The 27,744-nt window shown below is 43.2% G+C and overlaps 1 protein-coding gene across 17 annotated transcripts in view; it reads left to right on the top strand.

Annotated features, from left to right (window-relative positions):
• The window catches only part of ankrd26 (ankyrin repeat domain containing 26), a 162,850-nt gene that overhangs the window by 108,602 nt on the left and 26,504 nt on the right, over positions 1–27,744 (top strand). For all 17 annotated transcript variants that reach the window (XM_045688039.1, XM_045688040.1, XM_045688036.1 and 14 more), the window contains 6 exons: positions 10–144; positions 8,828–8,940; positions 10,140–10,284; positions 10,922–11,077; positions 11,221–11,355; positions 11,687–11,922. In XM_045688039.1, the coding sequence (XP_045543995.1) occupies positions 10–144; positions 8,828–8,940; positions 10,140–10,284; positions 10,922–11,077; positions 11,221–11,355; positions 11,687–11,922 (920 nt within the window). The remainder of the gene's footprint in view (positions 1–9; positions 145–8,827; positions 8,941–10,139; positions 10,285–10,921; positions 11,078–11,220; positions 11,356–11,686; positions 11,923–27,744) is intronic.

A 27,744-nucleotide genomic window follows, 5' to 3' on the forward strand; every position in this document is an offset into this window, starting at 1 on the left:
TACCCTCAGGTGCAGAAGCAAAGCATGCTGTCCCATAACGCCCAGGACTCCCATGCGCTGTGGGAGGAGGAGCTGAAGAGCCGCTCCAAGCTGGGTCTGCGTCTGGCTGAGCTGGAGAAGGAGAAAGGAGAGCTCAGCAGCCAGGTGACCAAGACGACCACTGGCACACATACAAATGCACAGCTGGCCATTAACACCTCACCTGTGAACATAAAAAGCACTGCCTTAAACCAAGGCACAGTTCTGAAACAATTCCCAGCCTCTCTCCTAGTGAATGTTTTATGTCTTCTCGAACGTCACAATACTACCGTCTTAATTCAACAGGCCATATAGACAAAAAGTCACAGATAAAGGGATCTACCATAGGGATTGACCTATATGCATTGGTCCCCGGTTCAAATATTTAAGATATAAGTGAATTGGTCTGTGGGACCCCAAACCGATCCAAATGTAGCATGCATCAGTCAGAAAATTGATGGAAACATTCTGAATCGCCGGTCCACTAAAATGTTTTACTGAAATTATCCTCTTCATTGTCGAATTAATCATGTAATTGTGTTGACAGTCATTGATCGACAAGTCAAACAACCCCAGCAATGCTGACCAACAAGTGATTATTCCTGATCTTGCGTTACTGTGCGTCACCTTCAGCATTGAAATGTTTGTAAAATGGCTTGCGCAATATTAGGCTTTATTAGTTTAGTGACAACCATGTTTATCACATGCGCTGTTGAAAATGGTGTTTTACCGAAATAAAAGTAGCCTAAGCTACCAGCGGAAACAACTCATCTGGCTATAGCCTACATGCTGATCGGGGGGCGCTTACATTAGATCTTATTTCTATTGTTCAGGTTTACCATCAATTGTTTTGCTTGAAAAAAAAAAAATATATATATATATATATGGTAAGTTTTAGATATACAGGGTAAATGTAATCATTTTATAAAGAGGACAGCAATCTGTTTTGCTACCCGCACTGCATGGTCGAAGCGGGAGAAGAAGAGAAGCTCACTCAGTCTGTCAACTTCCAAAAGGTCTAAACCACAGATGGGCAACTTGATTGTGATTTCAGATCAAAAGTGGGGGGAACAAAAACCGAACATTGGCCCCCTAACTGATATTGGGTTGGTAGATGTCCAGCCCAGTGTCACTTATGGCTAAGCTCCCGTGCCTACATACAGTGGTTCCTCCTTTAAAAGTTGCGAGCTTACACCGCGGGACTTGGAGGTACCCAGCGTTACAGCTTCATTGCTCCAGACCACAAGGGGGAGTTAGAGCACTCATTATGCAGTTGGGTCCAAAGGTCAATCATATTGAGTGGTTCCAATGGCGAATTTGATGCGAGCCACCCGTCCCTGGTGACTTTCTTCAGCAATTCCATTACGATGGAAGCTAATTTAAGTAATTATAACATCATAACGAGTCAGGCAAAACATGTACAATTGAGAGGAATATGTTTGAGACAAACGATTGTGCATATTTTTTGTCATAAAGTTAATTTACGAAAATCACTATTTAGCAAGTTTTTTTTCCAGTCATATTCAATACCAGGTGTATCAAACTCCGTTCTTTGAATGATGCTGTGTCTGCATGTATTTATTACAGTTATACACTTCAACAGTGTTTACTGCTCCTGGAACGTCAATGATTACACATTATAACTATGCAATAGACTAGAAACATGATTTAAATAAAGGCTGATTTGTAATTTATATATACAGAATAAAAAAACAGTACATCCTGCCAGCACGCCCACAAGCGAGCCACTCAGACGGAGAATGACGTGTGGAAGAGAGCAGGAATGAGATGGGAGTAACAATCCAGGCTATTTGCTCTGAGACCGGCATAATAATGTAATGAAACAAGCAGGGAGTAGGTTTCAAACCCTCAACATTCTAGCCCTAAGTCCAGCACGCTATTGACTGTGCCCAAGTGTATTAATTGGGGTTCGGGCCAATTGTGGCTAAAAACACTATCAATTGGAATATTTTACATTTGGAAAGAGGAAAAAGTATTATTATTAGTTATTATTAGCAGGTTGGGCTATTAGCTGAACAATAGACTATTCAACTTTTTCTAAAGAATTGTCTAATAGCCGAGTTAGGTGTGACCCCCCCAACTTGAGCTAGGTAATTCACTATCAGAATTCCAGTGGGTCAGAAGTTTACATACACTAAGTTGACTGTGCCTTTAAACAGCTTGGACAATTCCAGAAAATGATGTCATGCTTTAGAAGCTTCTGATAGGCTAATTGACATGATTTGAGTCAATTGGAGGTGTACCTGTGGATGTATTTCAAGGCCTACCTTCAAACTCAGTGCCTCTTTGCTTGACGTCATGGGAAAATCAAAAGGAATCAGCCAAGACCTCAGATTATTATTATTTTTTTACCTCCACAAGTCTGGTTCATCCTTGGGAGCAATTTCCAAATGCCTGAAGGTTCCACGTTCATCTGTACAAACAATAGTACGCAAGTATAAACACCATGGGACCACGCAGCCGTCATACCACTCAGGAAGGAGACGCGTTCTGTCTCCTAGAGATGAACGTACTTTGGTGCAAAAAGTGCAAATCAATCCCAGAACAACAGCAAAGGACCCTGTGAAGATGATGGAGGAAACAGATACAAAAGTATCTATATCCACAGTAAAACGAGTCCTATATCGACCTAACCTGAAAGGCCGTTCAGCATGGAAGAAGCCACCGCTCCAAATCCGCCATAAAAAGCTAGATTACAATTTGCAACTGCACATGGGGACAAAGATCGTACTTTTTGGAGAAATGTCCTCTGGTCATAATGACCATCGTTATGTTTGGAGGAAAAGGGGGAGGCTTGCATGCTGAAGAACACCATCCCAACTGTGAAGCACGGGGGTAGCAGCATCATGTTGTGGAGGTGCTTTGCTGCAGGAGGGACTGGTGCACTTCACAAAATAGATGACATCATGAGGGAGGAAAATTATGTGGATATATTGAAGCAACATCTCAAGATATTAGTCAGGAAGTTAAAGCTCGGTCGCAAATGGGTCTTTCAAATGGACAATGACCCCAAGCATACTTCCAAAGTTGTTGCAAAATGGCTTCAGGACAACAAAGTCAAGGTATTGGAGTGGCCATCACAAAGCCCTGACCTCAATCCTATTGAACATTTCTGAGTAGAACTGAAAAGGCGTGTGCGCGCAAAGAGGCCTACAAACCTGACTCAGTTACACTAGCTCTGTCAGGAGGAAAGGGCCAAAATTCACTTATTGTGGGAAACTTGTGGAAGGCTACCCAAAACGTTGGACCCAATTTAATCAATTTAAAGGCAATGCTACCAAATACTAATTGAGTGTATGTAAACTTCTGACCCACTGAGAATGTGATGAAAGAAATAAAAGCTGAAAGAAATAATTCTCTCTACTATTATTCCGACATTTCAGGGAATTTTTACTTCGATTAAAAGTCAGGAATTGTGAAAAATGTAGTTTAAATGTATTTGGCTAAGGTGTATGTAATCTTCCGACTTAAACTGTATATTAAAGCCCCTTAGATATTCTCACATCCTAACGGAAAATGCCCTTTAGATATTAATTTAGAGTCCTCCAATCCTCTAAATGTAATTATTGGCGGAGAGTTACAATATTAAAAAAAAATTCTCGATATACTGTAGGTCTACCATAGGCAAAATGAGTCTCACTAGTGTTGTGTAATGTGCTGTTAGAAATGGTGTAGGTCATATTTATTTAAAGAGCGTATTGAAGTTAGATTTAAAAGCCTACAACTATTTTAGCACCGTTTCGCGCTGCTTGTCTTGATAAATCAATGAGATTTATATTTTCACTTAATCTCCATTTGGGTATTGGTTAGACAATAATAAAAAAAATTAAGGTGCAGAAATATATAACTAGGCAAGTCAGTTAACTTCTTGCGGATTAGTGGGACGCTTATTTACAAGGACAGCCTACTCCTTCCTCCTGTTGTACAGTGCCATATTTTACATTCCATCCTAACGGAAACCCTGAGCGTTTCATTTTTCATTTTTCTCTGAATAGAAACACCTTGATATTAATCAAGTTAACTAAGCTGCAACGGGCGTCGTATAGAGGGGACCAAGGTGCAGCACAATTGTATTTTAATGAAAACGAACACTTTTCATTAAAATACACAGCTAACAGTTCTGTCAGGTTACATTAACGAAACAGAAAACAACTACCCACAAAACCAGGTGGAAAAAGGCTGCCTAAGTATGGCTCCCAATCAGAGACAACGATAGACGGCTACTTCTGATTGGAAACCATACCCGGCCAAAACATAAACACACAACACATAGAATGCCCACCCCTAACCTAACTAAACAGAGAAAAAAACAGCTCTCTTAGGTCAGGGCGTGACTTAAGCTAAATTTCTTAAAATCAATCCCATATACTGTGTTATTGTAAAAAAGGTTTGAAATTCTCTGTTAATGCCAATACTGAAAGATTATCAAATGCTCCTCAAAAAATGCCCTCTGGTGGTCAAACTAGCATTAACTTGCAATAATGGCAGACAAATGGCCGACAAGTAGATAACGTGCCACAGAATGCTGCAGCAGCCCGCAAGGTGTGTCGCAGTATGACCCAACTTTTAAAGGAGGAACCACGGTACACCATAGACATACATAATTTACACTATCTGTGTGAATGTCTGAACGTTAAAACATTTGAACAAAATTGGGATCCTTAACGTGAAGAAAAATCCCTAAAGGAAAATCCCCCCACCCCACCAAATTAAAATCACAGTGCAGCAGTTTCGCCTGCGCTTAGGATACGAGTCTGTGTTCAGTCTTTCGGTCTGTTGCGTGTATAATATCCTAGCCTATTCATTGATAATAGGCCCTGCTTTACTGAGGTTGCGAGTCATTTCAAGCCAAGAAATTGCAAAATACAACATTCCATTGTGAGATACAGCTTTTGATTGCCGATAGATAGGCGCTTATGGGCTCCCGAGTGGCGCAGTGGTCTAAGGCACTGCATCTCAGTGATAGATGCATCACTACAGACACCTTGGTTTGAATCCAGGCTGTATCACAACCGGTCGTGATTGGGAGTCCGTAAGGCCGCGCACAATTGACTCAGCGTTGTCCGGGTTTGGGCCGTCATTTTAAATCAGAATTTGTTCTTAACTGACTTGCCTGGTTAAATAATTGTGCCCGGATCGGAATCCATCTGCCTGATGGCCGACCTGCCTATACTGTGCCCTCCCCCTCGCTCTCTTTCCCTCGCTAACTTTCTATGAACGATTTGAGGGTTTGATTATTTGCCGTACTTCCAATAACAGTCTCCTCACTTCCAAAGCATACTGAGTCTTAGTCGATTCCTAGCGGAATATGTTTTCTTTCTACTTCATGTCTTGGTAAGTAACGTTATTTAAAAAAAACTTGAAAGTACTTTTTTAAGGAAAGGCAAGGTCGTCAGAAGGCCCGCCTACTCAACCAATCAGATGAGGGGGTTTGTTGACGTGTATGCCAACTGGCTTGCAGGGGCAGATGAGAGACATGCCTTTATTTTATCAGGAGATCTATCAATGATTTGGTTATTTATTAGCTAAACTCTGCAAAAAAAGAAACGTCCCGATTTCAGGACCCTGTCTTTCAAAGATCATTCGTAAAAATCCAAATAACTTCACAGATCTTCATTGTAAAGGGTTTAAACACTGTTTCCCATGCTTGTTCAATGAACCATAAACAATTTATGAACATGCGTTTGTGGAACAGTCTTTAAGACACTAACAGCTTACAGACGGTAGGCAATTAAGGTCACACTTATGAAAACTTAGGACACTAAAGAGGCCCTTCTACTGACTCTGAAAAACACCAAAAGAAATATGCCCAGGGTCCCAGCTCATCTGCGTGAATGTGTCTTAGGCATGCTGCAAGGAGGCATGAGGACTGCGGATGTGGCCAGGGCAATAAATTGCGATGCCGGTGCTGTGAGAAGCCTAAGACAGTGCAATAGGGAGACAGGACGGACAGCTGATTGTCCTCGCAGTAGCAGACCACGTGTAACAACACCTGCACAGGATCAGTACATCCCAACATCACACCTGTAGGACAGGTACAGGATGGCAACAACAACTGCACGAGTTACACCAGGAACGCACAATCCCTCCATCAGTGCTCAGACTGTCCACAATGGGCTGAGAGAGGCTGAACTGAGGGCTTGTAGGCCTGTTGTAAGGCAGGTCTTCACCAGACAACAACGTCGCCAATGGGCACAACCACCGTCGCTAGACAAGACTGGCAAAAAGTGCTCTTCACTGACGAGTCGCGGTTTTGTCTCACCAGGGGTGATGGTCAGATTCGCGTTTATCGTCAAAGGAATGAGCGTTACACCGAGGCCTATACTCTGGAGCGGGATTGATTTGAAGGTGGAGGGTCCGTTATGGTCTGGGGCAGTGTGTCACAGCATCATCGGACTGAGCTTGTTGTCATTGCAGGCAATCTCATCGCTGTGCGTTACAGGGAAGACATCCTCCTCCCTCGTGTTACCCTTCCTGCAGGCACACCCTGACATGACCCTCCAGCATTAATATCCCACCAGCCATACTGCTCGTTCTGTGCGTGATTTCCTCCAAGACAGGAATGTCAGTGTTCTGCCATGGCCAGCGAAGAGCCCGGATCTCAATCCCATTGAGCACGTCTGGGACCTGTTGGATTGGAGGGTGAGGGCTAGGGCCATTTCCCTCAGAAATGTCCGGGAACTTGCAGGTGCCTTGGTGGAAGAGTGGAGTAACATCTCACAGCAAGAACTGGCAAATCTGGTGCAGTTCATGAGGAGTAGATGCACTGCAGTACTTAATGCAGCTGGTGGCCACACCAGATACCGACTGTTACTTTTGATTTTGATCCCCCCTTTGTTCAGGCACACATTATTCAATTTCTGTTAGTCACATGTCTGTGGAACTTGTTCAGTTGATGTCTGTTGTTGAATCTTATGTTCATACAAATATTTACACATGTTACGTTTGCTGAAAATAAACGCAGCTGACAGTGATAGGACGTTTCTTTTTTTGCTGAGTTTATATATGGGAAATTAATGTGTTTTAAGCAACAAATGTTAGTGCATCGAATCAAATCGATTCGTTTCTCTAATCCGGGGATGGGCAACACTTGATGGGGGTGGGGGCCACATGAAAATCGGAACTCATCATGAGGGGCAGCAGTGGGTCAGTGTACCCACATCCATACCCATACATGCAGTCAGAGCCAGACCTAGCCTTTTGTATGGCCCTAAGCAAAATGTTGTCCCCCCCCACCTTGCGAGCAAAAGAAAGCGAAGAGAAACATTTGAAGTTTTAGCATTCATTTCATGCAATTTTACACGTTTTGCCATGGGGCGTAGAGAAGATATTGTCAATTTATAACACATTTCGTACAATTTTACTAATTTGAGCAGTTTTAATGAGCAATTTTACAGCTAATATCCTGCAATTCTATACATTTTGCCATGAGGTGGAGGCTTGGGTGGTATCCAGATTGTCGTACCTTCATACTGACCTTGTGCCATACTGTGATATCCGGTAATACCACGGAACACCACAGGCTCTGTTTTCAAACCCCACTTGATACTCTGTAAGCTGAAGGTTAGCAATGCTAACGAGTACATGCAAAATCCCATAGAGAATGCTAACGATCGGTGTGTGAACATTTTGAGCAGTTTCTGACCTAAACTATACAAGTAACTCAAAGTGCTACTCAGTTTTCTGCAGGCACAAATCCGATATTAGCCAGCATGGCTATTGATCCAAGGGGGGGATTCTCTGCTGTTACCAAGCAAATACCTTTTTTTGGAAGAAGCTAATCAATTAGCGAACCAAATGCACAACTGCAGAGCATTTTGAATATTTTAGACATTTAACGTAATAGTTATGATATTTAACTGCAAACATTTAGTTGTAAATTGTGTGATTAGTTCACCAGGTGCATGCTGCACAACAGTGAGTGACACAAGGTTCCGGTCTCTCCTTGTGTGCTTGTAAACAATCATCACGTGACTGGGGAATACCGTTAGCTTAATAATATTGTGAAGGGTGAAATGAAGAACGCAATGTTCTTTATCTCCTAAAGTATTGCACAAGTTGACTGCAGGTATTTACTTAAGTAGCTACAAATATTAAAATGTATAAAAAAGTAAAATAAATAGTTTCAACGATATTAAAAAAACATCCCGTGGCTATTTTCCTAATACCCCGGTATGTGGTATACCTCCCAAGTCTAGTGGAGTCAAATGTTGTCGTTTTTAATGTGATATCTGATGTTCTTTTGGGGGCCCTCTAGTCGGTATTTCGACTATGATTACTACAAGTTTAGATAGCTAGCCGCTAGACTACCTTAGCAATATAAAAATGTTTAGCTTGGCTAATTGAGTAACTGTCAGTGACTGACATAACAAGAGAAAAACTGCTGATGCACAAACAAATTTAGAAATTGCACCTTGTGTATTCTACTATTTCAATTTTGAACATTAAGTTGAGAATCCGACTGAGTTCCAAAAAACTGGATTGATCCGCGGGCCTACAAAAGGGGGCGGGGCTGCCAGTTGTCCATCCCTGCTCTAATCAAACTGAATCACACCGAATGGTTCAATACAAAATTTATCGTATCGGAGCCCATGTATCTAGATACGTATCGAATCGCTCTTGAAAAGGAAAGATGCACATCCTTAATCTACCTTATTACACTGTATGGGTGTGTGAAGACAGTTCTTCATTGTTGACAGGTCGAATCTGTTCTTAATTGACTTATCTGGATGAAGATGAAAAATAAAAGACCTCAGTATTTCATCACTATTTGTCCTGTGTGTTCCAGATGGAGTTGGAGAAGAAGAAGGCCAAGAAGATAGCGGAGCAGAAAAAGTCTGTGGACACCAGACTGGACCAGGAGATGAAGAGAAACACGGAACTACAGAAAGAAATGTACAGGTGACAGTACAACCTCCCTTCTTCACAGCACCCTCCTCAGGACGGTAGAGCAACCTCTCCATGTCTATTACCACCATAGTACTACTATAGAACCCAGTTGTAGTAAACCCAATGCATTCATCCCCGGCTTTTGTCTGGTGCCCCTCTCTGTGGGTGTGTTGTGAGTTAGCCGATGCCTTGTGTTTATGGGTTAGATATGTCTTGTTGTCTATAGGTTTGTGATATGATTTGTGTGTCTTGTTGTGCCTGGGTTTGTGAGTTAGATGTGTGTTTTTGTCCATCAGTGGTGTGATGTTTCGGTGTCAGACTGATCTAATGCATCTGGGTCGTTCTATGAAATTAGTGCCATTTGATCTTTTAAGTAGACATTTTAAATGCCTGTTATATTAAATGTAGTGCCCTTTTAATATAGACCGCATGGATAATTCAATCAATCCAGATTTTTATATGAATAAAGAATTGCTAAAGCGCAAAAATGCAGCATTTTGACACGTCCCTCTTTGTAACCTCTGTGACTTCTAGGTTTTTACTTTCATTGGAAAGCATTGACAGTCATTTCTGACTTATTATTATTATTTATTTAATGTAATAAGTGGTAACAAAAAAACCTGTTCCTCATTTTAAGTTTAACCCTCTTACTGATCTCTTGTTTTAATATGATGAAACTATTCCTAATTTTTTTTTTTTTTTTTCAAAGAATAGTCAAACCCTAGTGTTAAAGCAAGTGAGCTGGTTCTACTCTTTTTCACCGTTTTCTGGTGTTCTGTGGTGGAAAACGGAGTAGGTCAAGCATAATGCTGTTGCAGGCAAGAAATGTTTTAACATTAAAAAAAATGTTAAAAATTGTGAAGCTTTCATTCAATTGCCCCTCCATGCTGTTGCAGACAACAAGCTTCTATTCTCCTATCACAAGGGGATTTATGGCTGATTTTAAGATGAAATCGTCAACCTGTTACAGTCAATCCCGTTTCTTTACTTGGCACTTAATAGTATAGTCATTTTTTTATTTAACCTCTTGAGATGGGATAAGATGTTTTTTTTATTACGTTGTTTTCTTTATGAAAATGTTAAAATAAAGTGAAACAAAGAAAAAATATTTTTCTCCAAGTTACAGTACTCAAGGAACCCAATTGGTGGAATGACCCATGTGTCATTAACATTATATGTGTGTATCTGTCTCTGTGTGGAATGTTGTACAGGTTGCGGACACTGGTGAAGACGGCTAAGAAGAAGCTGCGGGAGCAGGACGGTGCCGGGGCTGAGTTTGGATCGCCCATGAGCAGCATGAGAGGGGAGATGGGCCACAGACAGACTGAGGCTGACATTGGCAGGATGAAGGACAAGGTACTAAGCCCAATTGATCCTGAAACCAAGGATGCGTACCGAATGGCACCCTATTCCTTATAAAGTGTGCGACTACTTCACTTCCAAGGGCGCTGCACTGCTGCTGACTCTCGAATCTGTGCTCCTCCGGAAATGTGTGCAATGGACATAATAAGTAAAGTACTAGAGCACTATATAGAGAATAGGGTGCCATTTGGGACGCATGGAAGGCTCATCAAGTTAAGTTTTGACACACACACAAGATCCTTATCTTCCTCTTATTTGACATCTTATCTATCTTATCTCATGCTCTACAATTTCCTGGGTCGTGTTTATTAGGGCACGCAACAGAAAACCTTTTTAAACATTTTGCAACTTAAAACAAAAATGTGTCTTATTAGAGAAGTCCAGGTTGTCCTCCCTGTTTCAGGTTGTTTTCTTCTGTTTTGTTCCGAATGAACACAACCCTGTACTTCATACAGCTCTGGGTTCAAGTTTCCCCAAGGTATAGATCGAGGATCACCTTCTGCTCCCCCAATCTGGAAAATGCAAAACTGGTCCAAGATCAGCATTTAGGGACAACTTTATCCTACACTTCATACACATCCTCCCATCTTACTGTTGTCCCACTGTCATCTCAATGACCCTATGTCCCCAGGTGGATGACCTGTCGGTGCAGCTGGAGAAGGAGGTGTCTCGCTGCAGCCAGCTGGAGAGGATCAACGGGGAGCTCAAGGAGCAACTGGCCTCCTTGAAGGGCCTGGGCCGCAGCAACGAGCGGCTCGAGCGTAGCAAGAGGCACCTGGAGGAGGAGGTGGGTAGCCCCAGAGGGTAGAGACGATCCAGTAGCCGGAAGGTCGGCAGTTCTAATCCCAGGCGGGCCATTTTAATATGTAAAGTATTCAATAAGGAAAGCATTTACAAGATCGAGTAGTAAAGTAGTATTCTGTATTGTAGTTGTTGGGCCTGCGGCGGCAGGTAGAGGCGGGGGTGATGGACCAGACCCTGGTGGATCAGTACCGACGAGATGCAGAGGAGAGGGCCCGCCAGGAGATCAGACAGAAACTGGAGGAGGTCAACCTCTTCTTACAGGTGGGGGGGACACAAGATACATTCTAGAACTTGGCCCTGTTCAGATACGTTTAAATTGATCCTTCCTCCCTCCCTTCCTTGAAATAATGACGTGGATAGGTAACAACATGGTTTCCAGCCGGTGACTATCATCAGCCTTACCGTGTTAGATCAGTGATTTCCTCAAGGAAGGAAGTTGTCCTTGAGGGCTGCTGGTTTTCCATTTCTGCTGGTTTTCCATTTCTGCCTGGCAGTTAGTTAACAGATGAATGGCACTCACTTGGTGAGAGTGTGTGTATACACATGTTTTACCCATTCCTGTTGCTGCCTGTTGAACACATCTCTCCTTCAGACCCAGGCGGCGTCCCAGGAGGCGTTGGAGCAGATCAAGGCGGCAAACGAGGCCAGCTTGCGCTCCACGCTGGAGCAGCGTATCCGGGAGCTGGAGGGCGAGCTGGGCAGAGCGCACTCCACACAGCACGACAGCATGAGCCTGCGGGACTCCACCCGCACAGAGCTGGATCGCTACCGGGAGCTCTACACTGAGGAGCTGCGTCTCCGCAAGGCCCTGGCTGCCAAACTAGAGAGGTGAGACCAAGGACTGGCTGCATATATCTAGGTCCTAATCCCAAATCGACCCCTAGATGCTACTTGTGGCGAGCTGAGAGGATTTGACAGGTGTAAGTATCATGGGGAGACTATTTCCTAGCCCATCAGTGAGCAAGTGGAGCTATTACCATATTGCGTACACCTGTCAAATCCTCCCAGATTTCCACAAGTGCGTGGAGTCTAGGGGTTGATTTGGGATTTGGCCTAGATGTTAGGTTAAGAGGGAAAGCAAGGTGATGTAGGTCGTGTTTATTTATACTGGAACAGGGGAGGGACAACCTGGACTTTTTCACTGTTTACCTACTGAACCTGACCATAGTGTAGCTCTGTGGCAACCAGACAAATAGGACATGTTATCGTGTCAAGCTTAAAGGGATAGATTGCCTAAATGAAAAAATTACTTATGTTTCCCTTCCTCTCCTGCCCCGTAGACTACTTTCAAGGTAAGGATATGTGCATTTGTTATTTAGGTGAACTCTCCCTTTAACTTCAGTGTGGTTATGTGTGCTTAGTTTGGGTGTGTCATCGCTTTGATAACCGTAAAGATGTGATAGATCATGGCTGTGTGCTGTTAGTATGTATGGAGTTACCTGTGCAGTTGGACCTCAGAGATACCAAATGGAGGTCATTGTGACTTTGAAATGGTCTGTATTTTAATTGCAGATAATGTTAATGTCTGACATGATTTGAAGCACATGAACGCAACATTTATCTGTGTCTGCAGCCTACAGAAGTTTTGGTAACACTTTACTGGGGTAGCAGGTATTCTCGTGGAGAAGAGCATTGGGCCAGTAACCGAAAGGCTGCTGGTTCGAATCCCCGAGCTAGGTGACAAGTGCCCTTGAGCAAGGCACTTAACCTTAATTGCTTGATCCAGTCGCTCTGGATAAATGACTAAAATGTACTGTAGGTGTCCTTATACAGGCATTCATAAAGCCTTTATAACAGCTATATAACACAACATTTTGTCAAAAGCTGTCATTAGTAGTTTTAAATAGTTATGAGTCACGGCATGACGTTATAAAATCGGTTGTAATGGGTGTTAAAATTACTGTTCATCCTATTTTCATATGCTCTGTCAACTGTTACTAACAACTGCTATTATGAAGTCTTCATTACAACTAATGTGATTACATGCTACATAAGAATCTACGTACTAGTGATGGAGAGTTCGCCTCCTTTTACTCTCTCAGATCTTTTCAACTTCAGTCAAAAGAATGAATCTTTCGACTAATTTCGTTCATTTGATTCGGTAACGCCCAGAGCACGCAGGATCCCCTGTCGGCGAACAATGAACTATAAACTTAGATTCTACAAGTCTCTCATTGGCCATAGAAGGCTTGTTATTGGAGCTGTCCTTTGACTGAGACTAATAAAAGTGTGCTTCAAGCATTGTACATTTGTGATTGGTAGGCATACAAATAACATTGTTTATTGATACCTTTGAAACAAGGTTTAGTTGTGGCTGCAACCGGACTAGATTGTGAACTGCTCTTGGCGGAATGACACTGCTTGACTGCAGCGAGGCAGATCAGCACAATTTCAGTCGTGAACTGCAGCTGCCCCGGAACGATTCGTTCTCTAGTTCGAGTGTTGAGCACAGGCAGGCTGTGTATGTTTTGGTTCTAATAAAAGCTGTGTCCATCGAGTAATATTCAATAACCAATTAATTGCATTCATTATTTTACTATGCGATCAACTATCAGTTCTAAACATGTATTTTCCTCCTCTGCTGCTTACATTGTCGTGTGTGTGATTATCATCAATGTGATATCATCAATTGACTCATTAATAACCTGGGGCACCACAGACAAGTTTATTTAAGGAGTTCCATCTTCCGGATGAACTCTTAGAGATCTAAAAATCTCTTACATTTCAGTCATCAATCAGTCATGAATTTGTCTTTCCTTCTATCAGTCTCATCTGAACGTCGTAAAATTCTTGGTTATCTGCACGAACCCTAGTTTCCATAATGAATCAGCAATATAAACATTGGCTTAATTATTTATTTACTAACTAACTAAATAATCACAGAAATACATCACAAACAAACAGTAGATATTGGTTACTAACACTGATAGAGAAGTCGCTAGTGGGCTATGCCGATATGACAGCTTGGTAGACAAAAGGAAAGTGGTGGGGACTGAGAGAGCGGGATAGACAAATGGATTAATGCTAATGAAATGCTAATCCTTTGCACATGAACGGCCGCTCATTCAAGAATAATTGCAATATAAACTCAGCAAAAATAGAAACGTCCTCACTGTCAACTGTGTTTTTTTTCAGCAAACTTAACATGTGTAATTGTTTCTATGAACATAAGATTCAACAGCTGAGACATAAACTGAACAAGTTCCACAGACGTGACTAACAGAAATGTAATAATGTGTGCCTGAACAAAGGCGGGGTCAAAAGTAACAGTCAGTATCTGGTGTGGCCACCAGCTGCATTAAGTACTGCAGTGCATCTCCTCCTCATGGACTGCACCAGATTTGCCAGTTCTTGCTGTGAGATGTTACCCCACTCCTCCACCAAGGCACCTGCAAGTTCCCGAACATTTCTGGGAGGAATAGCCCTAGCCCTCACCGTCCGATCCAACAGGTCCCAGACGTGCTCAATGGGATTGAGATCCGGGCTCTTCACTGGCCATGGCAGAACACTGACATTCCTTGCTTGCAGGAAATCACGCACAGAACGAGCATTATGGCTGGTGGCATATTCATGTTGGAGGGTCATGTCAGGATGAGCCTGCAGGAAGGGTACCACATGAGGGAGGAGGATATCTTCCCTGTAACACACTGAGATTGCCTGCAATGACAACCTCAGTCAGATAATGCTGTGACACACCGCCCCAGACCATGACAGACCCTCCACCTCCAAATCGATCCCACTCCAGAGTACAGGCCTCGGTGTAACGCTCATTCCTTCGATGATAAGCGTGAATCCAATCATCACCCCTGGTGAGACAAAACTGTGACTCGTCAGTAAAGAGCACTTTTTGCCAGTCTTGTCTGGTCCAGTGACGGTGGGCTTGTGCCCTTAGGCAACGTTGTTGCCGGTGATGTCTGGTGAAGACCTGCCTTACAACAGGCCTACAAGCCCTCAGTTCAGCCTCTCTCAGCCTATTGCGGACATTCTGAGCACTGATGGAGGGATTGTGCGTTCCTGGTGTAACTCGGGCAGTTGTTGCCATCTTGTACCTGTCCCGCAGGTGTGATGATTGGATGTACCGATCCTGTGCAGGTGTTGTTACACATGGTCTGCCACGCGAGGATGATCAGCTGTCCATCCTGTCTCCCTGTAGCGCTGTCTTAGGCATCTCACAGTACGGACATCTGCAGTCCTCATGCCTCCTTGCAGCATGCCTAAGGCACGTTCACGCACATGAGCAGGGACCCTGGGCATCTTTTTTGTGTGTGTTTTTCAGAGTCAGTAGAAAGGACTCTAGTGTCCTAAGTTTTCATAAGTGTGACCTTAATTGCCTACCGTCTGTAAGCTGTTAGTGTCTTAACGACCGTTCCACAGGTGCATGTTCATTAATTGCTTATGGGTCATTGAACATGCATGGGAAACCCTTCACAATGAAGATCTGTGAAGTTATTTGGATTTTTACGAATTATCTTTGAACGACAGGGTCCTGAAAAAGGGACATTTCTTTTTTTGCTGAGTTTATATATTTACGTCCGTATGTCGTTATTGTCTTCTCTGTTGGAATCCTCAATCGTCCTGTAGGGTTCATCAGAGTCTCTGGTTCACTTTCCCAGAAGTCACAATATCTTTTGTGGTTGTAGGTGGTTAGAATGGATACTTCAGAGTACCATTTGGAAATGTTCTCATAGGTTAGGTGCTTCGGCGGGTATCTGTAATTTTCTAGATTTACGTAATTTCTAGCTGCAGACTAGTAATTAAACATCTAAGATGTGAACTTATTCTGTAGTGATCGATAGTCTCCGAGTTTAACCATCTCCACGTGGTATGTTCTTGTCCTTTGGTAGAGTTGCAGTGCCAACTATTTCAACATGTCACGTCAGCTGCGTGTTTTCTAGTTTTAGAAATTCAACCATTTGCAACCTTAGCTTACACCGGGGTTTGCGTGGTCTGTTGTGAATTGCGTCACGAGTGGGTTTTATACACTTAAGAGAAAAGGGCGGTCCATGACGCCGACGTAATGTCTATGCTCTTGTGGGTGTGGTTACTGACTTGGTTAAGTTTATATGAAAACCCATATTTTCTCAATTAGAAGGTTATCATCACATTATCTCTTTTCACAAATAGTTTCATGTTTAATCACATAAATTTCACAATATTTAGATGTCAACCTTACAGCTGGGAAATGTACACTTTAGGAGATAACGTTATGTGTGTTTCCTGTCATTTATGAGATCACCAAATTAAACACACTTGTCATAACTGTCCCATAAGTGTCCACGGACCATTTCCACATTCTCAAAAGTAGAAATATTGTTTAATTCTCCCATTTTGGGGATTTAGGAGTTTGGCCAAGTGAAGTCCTTTGTTCTCTCTCTCTCTCAATGCTGCATTACAGATGCTATAACAAGGTGTAATTTACTAACCTCCTGTGTCACATTATTACATTGAATGGAATGATGAGCGTCATAACCACATCATTTGGCTAAGATGACGCCGACAGAGGGTCCCTCGCCTCGAGCTCCGATATAACATTGCAGGTTTCTACTTTTTTGTGTTTTTTTTCTGGTGTTTATCTCAAATTTTCTTAATCTGTTTGTTTTGTGCATTATTACACACACCCGGGTAGAACTTTTGGAATACGAATTGCTGGGTACTCACTGTCCACCTGACCTCCCCGAATTCCCTGAGACAGCAGAACAATGCGCTAGCTTCTTCAGCGAGGAGCCGAGCTGCTTGGGAGTCCTACCAGAGAGTATGAAGGGAAGACGCCGACAGAGAGGCAGACATGGCGGGGTCTTAGTGAGATTAAGACGCCGATCGACTCATCCTCCATTACCGAGCATACTACTCGGTCAATCATTAATGATCAAACTTGACGAACTCAGAGTGACAATCTCCTTCCAGAGGGACATCAAATCCTGCAATATACTAAGTTTTTCTGAGACTTTCCTCCGACATCCAGACGGATTATATACATTCAGCCGGTTTTACAGTTTTCTGAGTGGATAGGAAGCGGGCTCTCTCTGGCAAGAGCAAGGGTGGGGGGGCTTTGCTCTATGACCATCAACACATGGTGCGATGGGGAAATCAATCAGAATTCACACTCCAAGACTGTTTTGATCACGTGAACTGGAGTATGTTCCAGGTTGCCTCTGGAGACAATGTCAATGAATATGCCGAATCAGTCATCGGATTCATAAAATCAAATGTTATTGGTCACATACACATGGTTAGCAGATGTTAATGCGAGTGTAGCAAAATGCTTGTGCTTCTAGTTCCGACAATGCAGTAATATCTAACAAGTAATCTAACAAATTCACAACAACTACTTTATACACAGAAATGTAAAGGGATGAATAAGAATATGTACATATAGATATATGGATGAGCGATGGCCGTGCGGCATAGGCAAGATGCAGTAGATGGTATATAATACAGTATATACATATGGGATGAGTAGTGTAGGATATGTACACATTGTTAAAGTCCATTTATTCAAGTGGCCAGAGATATGAGTCTATGTTGGCAGCAGCCTCTCTATGTTAGTGATGGCTGTTCAACAGGCTGATGGTCTTGAGATAGAAGATGTTTTTCAGTCTCTCGGTCCCAGCTTTGATACAGCTGTACCGACCGCACCTTCTGGATGATAGCGGGGTGAACAGGCAGTGGCTCGGGTGGTTGTTGTCCTTGATGATCTTTTTGGCCTTCATGTGACATCAAGTGCTGTAGATGTCCTGGAGGGCAGGTAGTTTTCTCCCGGTGATGTGTTGTGCAGACCGCACTACCTTCTGGAGAGCGTTGCGGTTAAGGGCGGTGTTGTTGCCGTACCAGGCGGTGATACAGCCCGACAGGATGCTCTCGAATGTGCATCTGTAAAAGTTTGTGAGTGATTTAGATGACAAGCCAAATTTCTTCAGCCTCCTGAGGTTGAAGATGCACTGTTGCGCCTTCTTCACCACGCTGTCTGTGTGGGTGGAGCATTTCAATTTGTCCGTGATGTGTTCGCCGAGGAACTTAACACTTTCCACCTTCTCCACTACTGTCCCATCGATGTGGATAGGGGGTGCTTTCTCTGCTATTTCCTGAAGTCCACGATCATCTCCTTTGTTTTGTTGACGTTGAGTGTGAGGTTATTTTCCTGACACCACACTCCGAGGGCCCTCACCTCCTCCCTGTAGGCCGTCTCATTGTTGTTGGTATTCAAGCCTACCACTGTGGTGTCATCTGCAAACTTGATGATTGAGTTGGAAGCGTGCATGGCCACGCAGTCGTGGGTGAACAGGGAGTACAGGAGAGGGCTGAGAACGCACCCTTGTGTGGCTCCAATGTTGCGGATCAGCGGGGTGGAGATGTTGTTTCCTACCTTCACCACCTGGGGGCGGCCGGTCAAAGTCCATGACCCAGTTGCACAGGGCGGGGTGAGCTTAATGACGAGTTTGGAGGTTACTGTGGTGTTAAATGCTACGCTGTAGTCAATGAACAGCATTCTTACATAGGTATTCCTCTTATCCAGATGGGATAGGGCAGTGTGATGGCGATTGTATCGTCAGTGGACCTATTGGGGCGGTAAGCAAATTGGAGTTGGTCTAGGGTATCAGGTAGGGTGGAGGTGATATGATCCTTGACTAGTCTCTCAAAGCACATCATGATGACAGAGGTGAGTGCAATGGGGCGATAATCATTTAGATCCGTTACCTTAGCTATCTTGGGAACAGGAACAATGGTGGCCGTCTTGAAGGATGTGGGGACAGTAGACTGGGATAGGGATTGGTTGACTATGTCCATAAACACACCATCCCGCTGGTCTGCTCTTGCTCTGAGGAAGCGGCGAGGGATGCCGTCTGGTCCAGCGGCCTTGCGAGGGTTAACATGTTTAAATGTTTTACTCACATTGGCCACGGACAAGGAGAGCCCACAGGCTTTGGTAGCTGGCCGTGTCACTGGCACTGTATTGTCCTCAAAGCGAGCAAAGAAGTTGTTTTTAATTTGTCAAAATGACGTGATACCGGTAGTATCTTTCAAAACATACTTGAATCACTAACCGTGGATTGATAGTAGCTGTCGTGACTTTAATTAAATTAATATGATGACTGTTTTTATCTAATCAATTAGATAATTGTTTAATTGTTACCCAATGAAATTAATCATGTAACAATTAACTCATTCGTGTTTGCGGTGCCACGAGAGCGGTTCTTTAAAGAGTTACCATCTCCCGAATTAAACTCTGAAGGTCTTTACATAAACAGTCAACTCATTAATCATAACCTCATATCATCATTCTGAACAGTCGTAACCTTTCGTCTGCAAAAACCCGAGCATTACCAATGATTCAGTACTACACAATTGGTTTAATTATTTATTTACTAGCTAACTGAATGGTAACACAGGATAAACATACACACTTAATACGTTAGAAACAGGTCCCTAGTGGACTGACAACAATATGGCTGCTTGTTACAAAAGACATGGAGAGGGCGAGAAAGAGAGAGGGACAGAGACACTTAACGTCTCACTTTGCACACGAACTACCGCCCACCTGGAGTAAGAAATCATGCATTTGTTTGCGTTGAAATGCCTTGGTTTGCCGTGTATCTCTCCTAACTGGGCCTTCTTGGAAAGGGGGTTGGTTAGGCTTTTCGTGGCAAGATTCTAAGGCTCTGATTGTCCAAAAGGGGTCCCCATCCGGCTTTTTGCTGTTCTCTTCTGCAGTTGTCTGGTTCCTGGCGACTTGTTGTGTAGGCCTGAACAGAACTACAGAGTTTATTCTACTTCCATTCACTCTGGAAGATGCTTCTTTGAAGATAGGCTAGCTAGCCATGTCGATGGTTGCCAGTGGGGTGATGCGAGTAGTGTAATATGATGATTTGAACAGAGTAATGGAACGGTCCCACTTAAATTCAATTTTCTAGATACTTTACTGAGGACAGCTAATCAGCTGTACCAGTGATTGTCCGGCAGGTGACTTTATGTCTGCCAGGTGATTGTCCGGCAGGTGACCGTACAAAGTTGTGTCCCTCTCTTAACAAGAACACTTGAATAATTTTTCATATTTCATGCACAACGCATCGGATGGACACTTCACACACAGCTGGTATACTTTGCAAGTTAAAGTATTTCCTTTATGACAAAATACCAACCAAACCAACATCAGTGTTCTTTTAGGTCACCTCTGACCATTCCCCACTTTTAATGTTAGTAATATTGTTCCAGTATTAGCTTTAGAACGTGTTAGTTTTGGCGGGATAAAGTCTGTGAAACAAAGGCACCTTCCTCTGGTAAATTTGGAGAGGGAGAGAGCTGAATGTTCTGTCCTTGATTTACTACAGGGTGTGAGCTGTCAACCCCCACCTGTTCCCTTCTCCCCCCTCTCTGGGTGAGAGGGGGTCTAGATGAAGTTATTTTTGCAAAGCTGATCTGACCTATTTGGACCCTTACAGGACAGTCATGACACAGCCTTGTAGGGAAACTGAAAGCGAGAGATGCTGCTTATAAACAGGGCCAATAGTTTGGTTAAACAGTACAATTATGATTTACACTGGTCGATCAAGATGGTGAAACACAAGTACAGAGACAAAGTGGAGGAGCGATTCAGCGGGTCAGACACAAGGCGTATGTGGCAGGGGCTCCTAACAATTAATGGATTACAAAAAGAAAGCCAGCCACGTCACGGTCACCAACGCCAACCTACCAAACGAGTTAAACACCTTTTTACTCAAGATTCGAGTACAATGACCCTAAGCTACCGAGGAGAGCCCCCGATGACAACGTGGGCTACACACTCAGTCTCCACTGAGGATGTATGTAAGTCACCTCCTCCCGCCCCGACACACTCAACCCTCTCCAATTTGCCTACACCTTACAGATCCATGGATGACACAATTGCCATTGCACTGCACACTACGTCTACCCACCTGGACAAAATAAATGTTTGTGAGGATTCTGTTCATCGACGACAGTTCGGCCTTCAATACCATATAATCTCATTACAAAGCGCACAGCCCTGGGTCTGAACTCCTCCCTATGCAACTGGGTCATTTACTTCCTGACAGGTTGCCTCCAGGTGGTGATGGTAGGAAACATTACCTCCTCGACACTGATCCTCAACACGGGGACCCCACAAGGATGTGTCCTCAGTCCCCTCCTGTTTTCTCTGTATACCGATGACAACGTGGTCTCACACAGTTCTAACTCCATCAAGTTCGCTGACGACACGACAGTAGTCGGCCTGATCACCAACAACGATGAGACCGCCTACAGTAAGGGGAAAAAAGTATTTGATCCCCTGCTGATTTTGTACGTTTGCCCACTGACAAAGAAATTATCAGTCTATAATTTTAATGGTAGGTTTATTTGAACAGTGAGAGACAGAATAACAACAAAACAATCCAGAAAAACGTATGTCAAAAATGTTATAAATTGATTTGCATTTTAATGAGGGAAATAAGTATTTGACCCCCTCTCAATCAGAAAGATTTCTGGCTCCCAGGTGTCTTTTATACAGGTAACGAGCTGAGATTAGGAGCACACTCTTAAAGGGAGTGCTCCTAATCTCAGCTTGTTACCTGTATAAAAGATACCTGTCCACAGAAGCAATCAATCAATCAGATTCCAAACTCTCCACCATGGCCAAGACTAAAGAGCTCTCCAAGGATGTCAGGGACAAGATTGTAGACCTACACAAGGCTGGAATGGGCTACAAGACCATCGCCAAGCAGCTTGGTGAGAAGGTGACAACAGTTGGTGCGATTATTCGCAAATGGAAGAAACACAAAAGAACTGTCAATATCCCTCAGCCTGGGGCTCCATGCAAGATCTCAACTCGTGGAGTTGCAATGATCATGAGAACGGTGAGGAATCAGCCCAGAACTACACGGGAGGATCTTGTCAATGATCTCAAGGCAGCTGGGACCATAGTCACCAAGAAAACAATTGGTAACACACTACGCCGTGAAGGACTGAAATCATGCAGCGCCCGCAAGGTCCCCTGCTCAAGAATACATATACATGCCCGTCTGAAGTTTGCCAATGAACATCTGAATGAGGACACCTGGTGAAAGTGTTGTGGTTAGATGAGACCAAAATGGAGCTCTTTGGCATCAACTCAATTCGCCGTGTTTGGAGGAGGAGGAATGCTACTTATGACCCCAAGAACACCATCCCCACCGTCAAACATGGAGGTGGAAACGCTATGCTTTGGGGGTGTTTTTCTGCTAAGGGGACAGGACAACTTCATCGCATCAAAGGGACGATGGACGGCGCCATGTATCGTCAAATCTTGGGTGAGAACCTCCTTCCCTCAGCCAGGGCATTGAAAATGGGTTGTGGATGGGTATTCCAGCATGACAATGACCCAAAACACACGGCCAAGGCAACAAAGGAGTGGCTCAAGAAGAAGCACATTAACCTGTTATGGCTAGGGGGCAGTATTGACACAGCCGGATAAAAAACGTACCCGATTTAATCTGGTTACTACTCCTGCCCAGTAACTAGAATATGCATATAATTTTTGGCTTTGGATAGAAAACACTCCAAAGTTTCTAAAACTGTTTGAATGGTGTCTGTGAGTATAACAGAACTCAAATGGCAGGTCAAAACCTGAGAGATTCCTTTACAGGAAGTGGCCTGTCTGACCATTTCTTGAACTTCTTTGCCATCTCTATCTTTTACAAAGGATCTCTGCTCTAACGTGACACTTCCTACGTCTTCCATGGGCACTCAGAGCCCGGGAAAAACCTGAATGTCGTCATCCCAGCCCCAGGCTGAAACACAATATCGCCTTTCTCAAGTGGCCGATCAAGGGACTGTGGGCTTAGGCGCGTGCCCTGGCCGCCCCCGTCTTTGTGATTTTTCCTCTGTTTGCCGAAAAGGAGATTCCCGGTCGGAATATTATCGCTTTTTTACGAGATATATTGCATAAAAATTGATTTTAAACAGCGGTTGACATGCTTCAAAGTACGGTAATGGAATATTTAGAATTTTTTTGTCACGAATTGCGCCATGCGCACGACCCTGATTTACCATTTCGGATAGTGTCTGGGACGCACGAACAAAACGCCGCTATTCGGATATAACGATGGATTATTTTGGACCAAACCAACATTTGTTATTGAAGTAGCAGTCCTGGGAGTGCATTCTGACGAAGACAACAAAAGGTAATCAAACTTTTATAATAGTAAATCTGATTTTGGTGAAGGCTAAACTTGCCGGGTGTCTAAATAGCTAGCCCGTGATGGCTGGGCTATGTACTTAGAATATTGCAAAATGTGCTTTCACCAAAAAGCTATTTTAAAATCGGACATATCGAGTGCATAGAGGAGTATTGTATCTATAATTCTTAAAATAATTGTTATGCTTTTTGTAAACGTTTATCGTGAGTAATTTAGTAAATTGATAGTAAATTCCCCGGAAGTTTGCGGGGGGTATGCTAGTTCTGAACGTCACATGCTAATGTAAAAAGCTGTTTTTTGATATAAATATGAACTTGATTGAACAAAACATGCATGTATTGTATAACATAATGTCCTAGGGTTGTCATCTGATGAAGATCGTCAAAGGTTAGTGCTGCATTTAGCTGTCTTCTGGGTTTTTGTGACATTATATGCTAGCTTGAAAAATGGGTGTCTGATTATTTCTGGCTGGGTAGTCTGCTGACATAATCTAATGTTTTGCTTTCGCTGTAAAGCCTTTTTGAAATTGGACAGTGTGGTTAGATAAAGGAGAGTCTTGTCTTTAAAATGCTGTGAAATAGTCATATGTTTGAAAAATTGAAGTTTTTGTATTTTTGAGGAATTTGTAATTCGCGCCACGCCTATCTTTGGATATTGGAGCAGGTGTTCCGCTAGCGGAACGTCTAGATGTAAGAGGTTACGGTCCTGGAGTGGCCTAGCCAGTCTCCAGACCTTAATCCCATAGAAAATCTGTGGAGGGAGCTGAAGGTTTGAGTTGCCAAACGTCAGCCTCGAAACCTTAATGACTTGGAGAAGATCTGCAAAGAGGAGTGGGACAAAATCCCTCCTGAGATGTGTGTAAACCTGGTGACCTCTGATTGCCAACAAGGGTTTTGCCACCATGTACTAAGTCATGTTTTGCAGAGGGGTCAATTACTTAGTTCCCTCATTAAAATGCAAATCAATTTATAACATTTTTGCCATGTGTTTTTCTGGATTTTTTTGTTGTTATTCTGTCTCTCACTGTTCAAATAAACCTGCCATTAAAATTATAGACTGATCATTTCTTTGTCAGTGGGCAAACGTACAAAATCAGCAGGGGATCAAATACTTTTTTCCCTCACTGTACATGGAGGAGGTAGGCACTCTGACAGCATGGTGCCCGGTAAACAACCTGTCCCTTAATGTTAGCAAAACAAAGGAGCTGATTTGTGGAATTCAGAAGGAACCAGGCTGGAAAGTCCCCCATGCTCATCAACGGGATTGCCATGGAGATGGTCAATAACTTCAAATTCCTCGGCGTACACATCTCAGAGAAGCTGAAATGGTCTAACCAAACGGACACTAGTGAAGAAGGCACGACAGCGACTCTTCAACCTCAGGATAATGAAGAGAGGGCCCTCATAGTGTTTTACAGGAGCACCATCTAGAGCATACTGTCGGGCTGCATCACAGCCTGGTACGTCAACGCCACCGCCACGGACTGCAAGGTTCTTCAGAGGGTGCACCGTTGGGTGTACACTGCCTGCGCTACAGGACACCTACAACACCAGGTGTCGCAGGAAGACCAAGAAGATTATCAGGGACACAAGCCACCCAAGCCATGCCCTGTTCTTCCCGCTTCAATCACTCAGATGCAGGCAGTACAGGAGCATCATGGAAAAAACTAAGACTGGCCAATATTTTCTACCATCAGGCTGCTGAATACCCCCTCCACCCCAGCGACATTCATCACTGTTGCAGTTGTTAGTATGTATGTTATTACTTTTTTACAAATTCACAAATTTCTTGTTAAAAAACTATAGTTTTGGCAAGTCGGTTAGGACATCTACTTTGCATGACACAAGTCATTTTCCCAAGAATTGTTTACAGACAGATTATTTCACTTGTAATTCACTGTATCACAATTCCTATGGGTCAGAAGTTTACATAAACTAAGTTGACTGTGCCTTAAACCTCTTGGACAATTCCAGAAAATGATGTCATGGCTTTAGAAGCTTCTGATAGGCTAATTGACATCATTTGAGTCAATTGGAGGTGTACCTGTGGATGCATTTCAGGGCCTACCTTCAAACTCAGTGCCTCTTTGCTTGACATCATGAGAAAAATTTTACCTCCACAAGTCTGGTTCATCCTTGGGAGCAATTTCCAAATGCCTGAAGGTTCCATGTTCATCTGTACAAACAATAGTACGCAAGTATAAACACCATGGGACCACGCAGCCGTCATACCACTCAGGAAGGAGACGCGTTCTGTCTCCTAGAGATGAACGTACTTTGGTGCAAAAAGTGCAAATCAATCCCAGAACAACAGCAAAGGACCTTGTGAAGATGCTGGAGGAAACAGGTACAAAAGTATCTATATCCACAGTAAAACGAGTCCCAGATCGACCTAACCTGAAAGGCTGCTCTGCAAGGAAGAAGCCACTGCCATAAAAAAGCCAGACTATGGTTTGCAACTGCACATAGGGACATAGATGGTACTTTTTGGAGAAATGTCCTCTAGTCTGATGAAACAAAAATAGAACTGTTTGGCCATAATGACCATCGTTATGTTTGGAGGAAAAAGGTGTGGAGGCTAGCAAACCAAAGAACACCATCCCAACCATGAAGCACGGGGGTGGTAGCATCATGTTGTGGGGGTGCTTTGCTACAGGAGGGATGGCTTAATGAGGGAGGAAAATTACGTGGATATATTGAAGCAACATCTCAAGACATCAGTCAGGAAGTTAAAGCTTGGTCGCAAACGGGTCTTCCAAATGGACAATGACCCCAAGCATACTTCCAAAGCTGTGGCAAAATGGCTTCAGGACAACAAAGTCAAGGTATTGGAGTGGCCATCACAATGCCCTGTCAAGGTACTTATTCACCAAGTCCTTTAAAAGTGACCAGCTCTTCCACACTGGTATCAGTCCCTCATAGATAACTATTAAAAATTATATTCTGACAGCCTGCCGGTAGTGAGGAATTCTTCTTCTGTTCCACTGGTAAGGGCGTCTCTAATGAGCACTTCACCAGTGATCTTGTATCATTTTAGGTATAGTCCTTGGGTCAAGGGATATTGCTTCAGACGGTAGATCCTCATAACCTGTAACGAAGGAAACAAAAAAGTGAACGTAACATGTCCTGGTTTCAAGAGAGATTGATATTTCACATAGATTTCCCAAAGTAAACATTTCCCGATTTTGCAGGAAAAAGTTGGACATTTCACCTAGATATCCCTAATATCATGACTGCAGTGTACAACATATACGCTTTTCAGGTTCTGATCATCTTACTATGCTTCTTCACCCGAGATTGATTAGCAATCAGGGGCCAATCAGTTCTTTATTCTCCAGGCTCCGCATTGTCATCAAAATGGACAACCTTGCAGTGAGTAACATGTATCCATCGTGATTTTCCCTGGACTTTCACTGCTGACCTCGTTATGAGCAAATCTTGATAAGGACCTAATGTCTCTGTTACATTTAAAAAAAAAAATAATTATACCATTGTAGTAACTGCCAAGCCTGCCTTCCTCATACCCCCCTCCACAATGCTTGAACCGTCTGTGTAAAAGATAAACTCAGGGTTTTCCAACGGATTACTTTTAGTAAACCCATCAGAAAGCTGATCCAAAACGAACTCACAACAGTCGTGTTCAAGTAATGTGGTATCTGGAGGAACCATCAGAGTAGCTGGATTACATGGTGTGCCACGTTGTATGATGATGTTAGGAGCCTCCAGCACAGTAGACCATTTGTTCTAACGAGCAGCTGTGACCTGTGCAGCTCAATTCATTGTCAAGAGTATGAACAGCATGTCGGCAGAATGTGTCTTTTCAACTATACCCATGTCCCGCTAGATCTTTAATCACTAATTTAGTAGCGGCCATAGCTTCCTTGCAAATGGGATATTGTTTTGTGCAAGGTGGGGCAACACCTGTCAAGCACACTGGTTCCATATTCAAAGTACCACACTCATTTTTCTTCGTAGTCCAAATAGGATGGTTCTGAACTGTAGATCCCTGCAGTTGTCTAATTTGCCACGTCACCTTTCCTTTAGAGATGTTCAGTGTAGAGTCAAGTCGCATAATAACGGCAAGGCCTAAAATAGGTTGTTCAAGTGAGCCTATCCACACCCCTGCATCAATCTAAATTGGACCATTAGAAATTGATAATGGTTTGGTCTGCTTCATATCCATCTCCCCCCCTCCCTCCACTCCTGTTGCTCTCATCTTCTTTCCCGTGTACTGAGGACATATCTGTTGCGTAAGATATGGGCAATACAGTAACTTCAGCACCCGTATCTACTAAAAAATCTACTGCAAAGTTGTTAACCATCATGTTCACATATATTCCATCCGATTTCATACAGTGCCTTGCGAAAGTATTCGGCCCCCTTGAACTTTTCGACCTTTTGCCACATTTCAGGCTTCAAACATAAAGATATAAAACTGTAATGTTTTGTGAAGAATCAACAACAAGTGGGACACAATCATGAAG

The sequence above is a fragment of the Salmo salar genome, chromosome ssa10 (genome assembly GCF_905237065.1).
Source record: "Salmo salar chromosome ssa10, Ssal_v3.1, whole genome shotgun sequence".
Lineage (NCBI taxonomy): Eukaryota > Metazoa > Chordata > Actinopteri > Salmoniformes > Salmonidae > Salmo > Salmo salar.